A 9764-nucleotide genomic window follows, 5' to 3' on the forward strand; every position below is an offset into this window, starting at 1 on the left:
TTTTTTTTTCTCAGATGTAAGACCAGGGAAAGTAAACTTAAAAGAATTGAAGCTTTCTAACTCACAGTTTAGTGTTAAAATTGTTATCAAATTGGTATTGTGGACATTCATTCCCTAAATGCCAGAAAATATTTGATAAGTATTAAAACTTATAAAAATATAAAGCCCTCCTAGACCAGACAATGTACACTGGTACAAATAGGAATTGTAAACAGGGAATCCAGGACAAATGAAACGCCGCTTCCCCAGCCCACCCCCATGACCAGTGGTGAGAGTGGTGGATATCAGGAGGGTGGAGGGAAGGTGAGGTAGAAAGGAGGAACTGATCACAAGGCTCTACATATAAGCCCCTCCCTGGGGGTCGGAAAACAAAAGTGGATGAAGGGAGATGTTGGACAGTGTAAGATATTACAAAATAATTTATAAATAATCAAGGGTTCATGGGAGAAGGAGGGGGAAAAAATGAGCTGATACCAAGGACTCAAGTAGAAAAGTGAATGTTTTGAGAATGATGATGGCACAAATGTACAAATGTGCTTGACACAATGAACCTATGTATGGATTGTGAAAACAAAACAAAATCCAAAGCCCTCAAGCAATCTATTCATGGGCCGAAACAAATTGCAAAAGTTTTCAGAAAACACTTTTTTCCCCCTTTGTAATCAATCTAAGTAAATTGCAAGCAAATTATGAAGTTTTGATTAAGGTATTTGTAATATAAAAACTTGAAACCTAAAAACTTGTTCGTTTATTAAAAGTGATTCAATGTTCCGTTAAGTGGATATTTGGAATTCAGACTAGAAAATTTTGACTTCAATTATCTGGCTCAATGGAATGTGTATTCTGTAGGTATTAGTTAACAAAGCAGTTATTTTTGTATATATGATATGTGCATTTTTTAACCAGAACATGATCAAAACAATGCATGCGCAAACTGACATTCATGTTTTAGGTATGCTTTCTCTGTATGGTGTTCGGGAAATGAAGATAATGACTATCGGTATATACTTTTTTGGTATTGCAACTAGTTCTAATCTCCGAACTAAAATCAAAAAAACCCCAACTCTACCATTATGATTCTGATTCATAGCAACCCAATAGGACAGGGTGGAACCGCCCCTGTGATTTTCTAGAGAATAAATCTACAAGAGTGTAACAAGCCTCATCTTTGTCCTGAAGAACAGCTGTTGGTTTCAAACTTCTGACTTTGTGGTTAGCATCCCAACTAGGCACCAAGGCTCTGTCTGTTTCTCAACTAGACCTATATATTATACTTTTGAAATTTAGAAATCCTAATACTTAAACCTGTGCCCACACAATCACATGAAGAACAACAAAAACAAAAAAACAATTGAGTTTTACATTTAAGAATTTCTACTTTTTAGGAAACGGACAAATTCAGCTGCCATAAAGTTTCCAAAAACCTAACATTGTGTAGGAGGGTGAGGAGAAATCTGAAATTTTGAAAGCTCTTTAAAATCAAATTCAATATGTAACCGTGACTGTGTGATTGCTACAAATGACACTCTGAGATTACTAAAGAAATTTCATTATGGATTTACTCCATGATATCATACTTGTGATAATAAGTAGTATATGGACGTATTTAGGCATAGGATATCATGGTGCTTGCAACTCTGGGAGGAAAAGCCTATAAAGAAATGGATGGAACTGTAGGAAAATATAACAAATGGAGAGATGTTATTTTCATTTCTTTTGACTTGTTCATGTTAAATTAGGGATAAATAGAAGTGAAAGAGCATTACTTAAATTCTATAGTAAATTAATTGCATCTCAGAAAGGCAAACTTATTTAAATTTCTAATTATAGCCTGAACATTAAAGTTGAAAACATTTTCAATGGCATATTTATGCATCTTATATGAAGTTTCTAAGTTAATTCATTATACAGACCCCAGAAGGGAAGTAAGGGTAGTGCGGTGCTGCAGAGCTAGCCTTGCAACTAGCTAGCTGTGCCACTATAGTGCAATAGACTAAATATGGCTGTGTTCCAACAAAATTTAGGAAAGGGGGCATCTGCCAAGTTTGTTGCCCTAATGTTTGTCATTGGGTATTCCTCAATCAAAATAGCTAGTTCTTAATTTTAGCTAGTAATAATTTATGCTACCCCTCATCTAGGATTCAACCATTTAAAGGTTAGTGAACTGATCTAATATGAGGGAGAGTGAAGAAAGCTGATGGTGCCCGGCTATCAAAAGATATAGCGTCTGGGATCTTAAAGGCTTGAAGGTAAACAAGCGGCCATCTAGCTCAGGAGCAACAAAGCCCACATGGAAGAAGCACACCAGCCTGTGTGATCACGAGGTGTCGAAGGGATCAGGTACCATATAAGGCATCATCAGAACAAAAAATCTTACCATAGTGAATGAGGTGGGGAGTGGAGACCCAAAGCCCATTTGTAGGCCACTGGACATGCCCTTCCAGAGGGGTCTCGGGGAGGAGACGAGCCAGTCAGGGTGTGATGTAGCAACGATGAAAAATACAACTTTCCTACACTCCTAAATGCTTCCTCCATTCCCCCACCCCCCATTATGATCTGAATTCTACCTTGCAAGTCTGGCTAGACCAGAGGATGTACACTGGTACAGACAGGAACTGGAAATACGGGGAATCCAGGGCGGATGAGCCCTTCAGGACCAGTGGTATGAGTGATGATACTAGGAGCGTAGAGGGAGAGTAGATTGGAAAGAGGGAACCGATTACAAGGATCTACATGTGACCTCCTCCCTGGGAGATGGGCAACAGAAAAGTGGGTGAAGGGAAACGTCGGACAGGGCAAGATATGACAATAATTTATAAATTACCAAGGGTACATAAGGGAGGGGGGAGTGGGGAGGGAGGGAAAAAAAATGACCTGATGCCAGGGGCTTAAGTGGAGAGGAAATGTTTTAAGAATGATGAAGGCAATGAATGTACAAATGTGCTTTACACATGAGGCCTTAATAAAACCAATTTAAAAAATATATTAGGGAAAAATGAGTAACAGAACTAGAATGGGTCTTGGGAAGTGATTGCCAAAGTCCTATTGTCCAGGTTTTATATGAGGGTTAAATTCAGCGATTCCTGATCAGGGTTCCATTAATATTCAATGTATAAGAAATTATATTACATTGTAATTTACCAAAACCTTGATAAGTTTTGTGCCTAAAATAGTTGAAGCGTGATATTTCAATGTAAGTTGATAGATTCACACCAAAACAAAATCAGTAAGCACCGGGGCACAATCAGATAGATACTCATGAAATCTGTGTTTCACACAGAAATGACACAGGAAAAAGTACTATATATTTTTTCATTAGTACTATTGGCTCTCTGATACTAACCAAAAATTTTAAGGCAACAAATTTGGGGTTGTAATGATTATGGCTACGCTCCAAGGATATTTGGTAGTTGTATGAAAAATGTTACTTATACAAGGGGGCTTCAGAAAGTTCTTTTTTTTCAAATGGAGTTAAAGATCATGGAATTATCCCACCACATCTTTGAGGCCCTCAAGTAATTTTCTGAATTGAAGGTCACAGCAGTCCATCCAAAACCATAAAGGTATCCATTCCATAACTCTGTAAGTCATGTGGCACCAACTTTCCCACACACTTAGCTTCAAAATGCTCTAAACACCAACTCGAATGCATGGGGATGTAACAACAAAATTTCAGCAGTGAATTTGAATTACCTGAAGCTTCTCAATTTCTGTTTTTGCAGCTTGCCTCGCTTTACCAATAGCACAACCCCAATAACCCTATTAAAAAATTATATAAATTATCCAATTAAATTAATACACTATCATACTATAAATATTTCTAAAGGATAAAGAGTTGTTAAAAGTACAGAGAAATACACTGCAATGATGTCCATGAGCCTCAAGGAAATTAAAATTTCTAAAAGTCTTGATGTCTTAGAGAAAGGTATAATCTAAAGGAAAATCATCATCATACTCACTTCAAGAGATACAGACACTTGGGAGAAAAGGCGGAAATAAGAAATTTTAGCTACGTGGCAATAAGAAATGAGAGAGGGAAGGAAAAATAACTTGAGTCCAGTGCTCTTAAGTTCTCATTTTTCTTATTATGGTGGTGTAAAGTTTTGTTTTTTCATGCCAGGTACTGACTTAATACATTTTATATTATCTTTATATTCACCTGGTTTAAGTATAACATTTTATACTCAAAGTAACTTTCTGTCGTAGATATATCCCCTCCCCCTTTTTTTATGAGGGAGAAAGTATAGCACACACTTGGTCATCTCACCCAAATTAGATTTTGTTCATCATCCAAATTCTTCTAAGCGTGTTCTCAGACTGGGAGGTGATTCTACCCGGCCTAAGCTATTATGGAGGTGTTGTGTCTCTTGCCAAGGGACTGGTTTGAACAGGACATGCAACGAAGTTCTAGCCAATGACATCTGCTAGAACTCCTGGGAAGGTTTGCCTTGTTAGCGCTTTCTCCCTCTTGACCATTGACAAAGTTGAAGGTTACAGAAGCCTGGTGCACCTTTTGCTTTTCAGAATCCCCTCTTTGTGGCTTACCACAAAGAACCATCCATCTCAGTCTCTATTCTTTTTTCAAGACTCCCTTTTTGTCAGGGTCAGCTAAAGGCCTGGATGGCCCGAGGTCGCAATGCAAGTTGTTTTTTAATTAAAGATGTTATATATAGTGATGTTATAAAGATTGAATACTAAAAAGCTCAGTGTTCAAAAATTAGTACCATATAAATCTCAGAATAACAAGACTTAGAAAAGTTAGACAAAGCATCTAAAATTTTATTTAAAATACTTTTTATGAGGAAAGATACTATATTCCATTTGAAGATATTACTTATACAGTAGTGGAATAGCACATATTCAAATTTTCATATTGATAGCCTCATTTCTATAAATAACTAATTTGAACGCAATATGTTATTAATGCTAAAAACACATTCCTTAAGACTAATTTTAAGGAAGCTCCATGTAACACAAATAGGAGGTTTAAGTATTAATGAAATAATATTATTAAAATAGAAAAATTAGAATTTCAGATGGTTTTAATATGACTCACGTAAGAAACACCTGATGGATCAATCATGTAGAGCTGTGCACCATCATTCGTACTGTAAGACCCTAACATAAAACTGCATAAAAGAAAATGAAGACTTTAAGCCATCGTTCTTAATACCTTGAAGTTGGGAGGGTTGGGGGTAGGGGACACTGTCATGAAAATGCGATTTAGAGTATAAATTACTAAAACACATTTTTGGGGGCTAAAACTGGTTTCATTTAATGTGTCAATTAATAAAAGTAGATATAGTTATCTGTAATATTCATGTGGCTTTTTCTATTTGCTTAGTATTAAGCCTAGGGTTGAAACTCAAGTTCCTGGTATCTTAACACTGTTGAGAAAGAAGTAAATTATAATGCAGAGTGAGACTACAATGGGTCCAATAAGTAAAGGAATATAGCATTTTTTTAAAAAGCAACAGGGACAAAATTCCCAGTTAACTAAACAGAATCTACAAACTCGTCCCGCCCTACTGGGAGTACTCTCTAGACGACCTCCCCAACTTCCTCCACTAATACAAACTGGTCCATACTCAGCAAGTTTAAAATTAGGCTTCAAATGATCCTACAAATTGAATTTTCTGAAACTTAATTTTTTTTTAAATTTTGCCTTGAAAGTATAAAAGAAAACAACCTGATCCTATTATCATTTACGATGGGGAATGCCTAACTGTCCAATACCACCCCTATTTACTCTCTATCTTCTGCACTATGATACTCAGTTTTTATAGTGTCTACTAAGGAGTTTCAACGTAACCTGAGTTAACTTTGAAGGATTTTAAACATAATGATGACAACAGATATACATGGCTTTATAAGGATAATAAAAAATAAAGTTTAAAAGTAGAATTGTCCATTAGCTTTTTGAAACTCTTCATAGATCTGTCATTTATTGTTTAAACTCCTTCAACGTTATTTCAAGTTCTGTTGAAACACCTTAAGCAGATTTACATGTACTCTTGCCCCTTCCAAAAACCTCACTGCCATCAAGTCAATGCTCACAGCAACCCTCTGTGCGTTTCCAAGACCATAACTGTACTGGAGTAGAAATCCCAGTCTTACTCCCTGAGAGCTATTGGTGTTTCAAACCTCTAACTGAGGATCACAGTTCATCTCAAAACTGCTGCACCACCAGTACTTCTCCACTGGGCCTTTCCAAAGTCTTCAATATTATTTCTAACCATTATACTCTACACACCACATATACTTAACCTCTGCATCTCCTGAAATACCGTTTCACATCAGCCCCTTCATTTGAAATACCTTTATCACCCTCCCTACATCTCACTTTTCCTTTCCTCTCAGAAAGGTCTTTCCCTAACTGGTACCCTCACTACACAAGGTACATGCCTTATTATGATTTCATCTTTAACATTTTATTAGTCATGGTCTTATTCATGTCTGTGAATCTCATAGTGTATGCTCAATAAATGCTTACTGAGAAAGTTACATCTTCCAATATTGTTATTACCTAAGTGTTACACACTAAACATGACTTAATTGTACAAAAATTTAGAGTCATGACCTATCTAATCTGAAAATAATTACCATATATACTTGAGTATAAGCCAACCTGAAAACCAGCCATGGTACCTAATTTTACCACAAAAACTGGATTAAAAATGTGCTGGAAAAACTCAGCTTCTACACCAATATATACGGTATATATTTATTCCAAATCTCTAGGAACCCTGGTGGAAGAGTGCTTCCTATTTGGGCTGCTAACCTCAAGGTCACCAGTTCAAAATACCAGGTGCTACTTGAGAGAAAGACTGGGCTTTGTACTCCATTAAGAGTCTCAAAAACTCACAGGGGCAGTTCTATCCTGTCCTACAGAGTAACTATGAGTCAGCATCAATTTGATGGCAGTGAGTTTGGATTTTTGGTTTCTATCTCCCAAAACAAACAACATGACAAGTTTAACAACAAAAAGAGAAAGTAACTAATTGGGACTCTGAAATGTAGTGTACATGGAGTGAAATCTCCATGTAAGAAGATTTTACTTAAGTGCTTAAAGTATATGAGATGAAAAGGAGGTAACTGAAATATATCTGGCTACCTAATAATGAAAATGGCAAATACATTTAAAATTAGCTCAGTTTCCTGAAATGAGACTAGCACCAAAGAATTTATTATAATCAGATTAATTTCTATATATTCTCATCACTTTATATCTCTAAAGTTCCTTTATTCAAAGTTATTTTTTGTAAATATACTTTTATTTAATCTTGTCTTAATAGTTAATATTTTTAAGGGTGCAAAAGACCGTAAAATGTTAGGAAAAACACTTACACTATAGATATGGCTATAAGACAAAATTCCTTACCTGCAGCCAAAAGGTCTGACAGCACTGTAGAGTGTATATGCATGTACATACATGGACACTCTGTCTGCAAGATGCTATGGAGTGAAGGGAGAAAAAGAAAGCTCACTGGTAAATTTCTATCATTGTTCAAAAGACTTCTCAACATGCTAACAACTTACTTTGAGCGGAATGTTATAGCCAAAGTTTGATCTGAAGTTGGAAGCTTCTTCTCTTGCTATGTCTGCCAAAGAACGAGCATCTGCCAACAAGCCAGCTACTGCCTGAAAGAAGAGTAACGATACATGCAATCCTATCACAAATCAAGAAAGTATGCAATTATTTATCGTAGACTTTTTTAGTATTTAACAAGAATCATCATTTCAGTGGTTCATTTTGTCTGAGGGAAGCAGCTTTCATTGTTTTAACATTGCTGTTCTTTTTGATTGCATACTTGTGAAAAGCTAAGCAGTAAGTGAATCCTGTGATAAAAATACTGTGTAAAAATCAATGTAAAACATGAAATGAGGTTGGTAGTACCTAATCTAATTCCAAAATTTGAGAAGTTACACAGTACACATCATTGTTTTCAAAGCACAGTCAGAGGCTTGCTTTGAAGCAAGGTCTATGTTTGTCTCTGTTTTTAAACAGGCTTGGGAGGAACCCGAGTGAAAGGCATCGCGCTTGGTCAACGTGTCAACCCTCACTGAGACAGGATGACACAATGGCTGCGCCAGTGGCTGAAAGATTTCACGGGACCAGGGAGTGTTTGATTCTATTCTACACAGTCACTTCTGAGTCAAGCTAACTTGATGGCACGTAGCAATAAGTCATTAACTTTGGTTGATAAAAACTGAAGTTTTTTGTTTCAAACAGCTAAGTTCTAAGACATAAATATAAATACTAAGTTAAATGAGCACCAAAACAAAAAACCCGTTGCTCTCTAATCAATTCAGACACCCATAAATTTGGAATTCCTATAAAGAATTCTCCTATCATTCTGTATTCTCTGGAAAATGGGATTGACACTTACCTCACTGGGCTGTCAAGACTGAAAGATAATTTATGTAAACAGTCAAGTATAACACATTTTACTTTTATGTATGAGTAAAATAACTTCTAAATTTATATATATAAGGTTAAAGCCATTTCTAATTTTTCTCCCTCATTGGTATTAGCTCCTACTATATAGTATTCACCAATCTGTGTATGAGAGCAAGCTTCAAAAATATTTGTGAGAAATTGAAATTAAAAATTATAAAATATAAAGTTGTGGAATTAAAAAGTTATGGAATTTTTCCAAAGACTTTTGAAAGTATAATAGTATTTATCAGTAGTGTATTTTATGTATTAAGCAGCTTGGCTTGCAACTGGCCAAGGAAGTCATTGCGTTGATACTAGATAGATGAAATAACTTAAGACAGTGATGCTGTTAACGCTATTTCAAAGGATGTGTTCACTTTCCCTCTTTTGTCACTTCCCCTTTCATTACACGTTTCCTTGGCACCCCACCTTACTACTAATAAAGGTGTCCTCTATCTGAAAGCATCTTCGGAAAGACAGTGATGTCCACAGGAATGTAATAAAACCTAGAGAGTCCTGTCTTCAAGTGTATAAGGGAGCTTCAAAAAAGTTCATGGAAAATTTCCATTATTTTTCAATTCCATTTTATCAAGAAATTTTGGAAGTGCCTTGTATACCTTCAATGGTGATCTATGCTGCCAAGATCTCTTTTTTAAACATACTCCTCACTCCCACATCCTTTTACTTCACACAACTTTTTTTCATAAAAGGTTATGAAATGCTATCTTTCATTATAACACAAACTATTCAAAACCAGTAATTCTCTGATTATGTCTCTGAATTACTTTTGGGGCTGTTCACTTTCCAGAGGCTTCTGCCAAAGTAATGAAGAAATAAATGGGTCCCTGAATTATATTCCAACTATTTTAGATATGACTTTACCATTCTAACATAGTGATCAACATTACAAAAATTGGACAAGATGACAAAAATGAAGTTTCACATGTAACCTTACCATTCCAACATGCCGATCAACATTAAAAAGCCGTTTGTTGGAACCTTCTTCATAAAGTTTAGAGAGGACTAATTTCTCTACCCCAAAGACAACACCATCTTTACACCGGATTCCAATAGCTGTACTAAAATAGGAAAAAATAATTTTAACTTAAAGTAAAAGAAACTTCGTAATCTTAAATTTTAAAAAACAAATTAATTTTACCATTTAATTTTTCACAAGCATGTAAGCACTTTATACTAATATCAACTGATAGAAAAAATATATGAAAAAGGAAAGTAAAAATATATACAATACTTTCATATACTTAACAATTTTTTTTTAATCATTTTATTAGGGGCTCATACAACTCTTACCACAATCCATATA

General features: G+C 35.5%; 1 protein-coding gene across 1 annotated transcript in view; it reads right to left on the reverse strand.

Moving 5' to 3' along the window:
* Positions 1 to 9764, reverse strand: part of PSMA3 (proteasome 20S subunit alpha 3) — a 24760-nt gene that overhangs the window by 4412 nt on the left and 10584 nt on the right. The window contains exons 3-7 of the mRNA XM_004698614.2: positions 9396 to 9519; positions 7540 to 7641; positions 7382 to 7455; positions 5057 to 5129; positions 3694 to 3759 (exon numbers count right to left, since the gene is read on the reverse strand). Of these exons, the coding sequence (XP_004698671.1) occupies positions 3694 to 3759; positions 5057 to 5129; positions 7382 to 7455; positions 7540 to 7641; positions 9396 to 9519 (439 nt within the window). The remainder of the gene's footprint in view (positions 1 to 3693; positions 3760 to 5056; positions 5130 to 7381; positions 7456 to 7539; positions 7642 to 9395; positions 9520 to 9764) is intronic.

Source organism: Echinops telfairi, unplaced genomic scaffold (assembly GCF_000313985.2).
Source record: "Echinops telfairi isolate 266 unplaced genomic scaffold, ASM31398v2 ScPeMD7_18;HRSCAF=68, whole genome shotgun sequence".
NCBI lineage: Eukaryota > Metazoa > Chordata > Mammalia > Afrosoricida > Tenrecidae > Echinops > Echinops telfairi.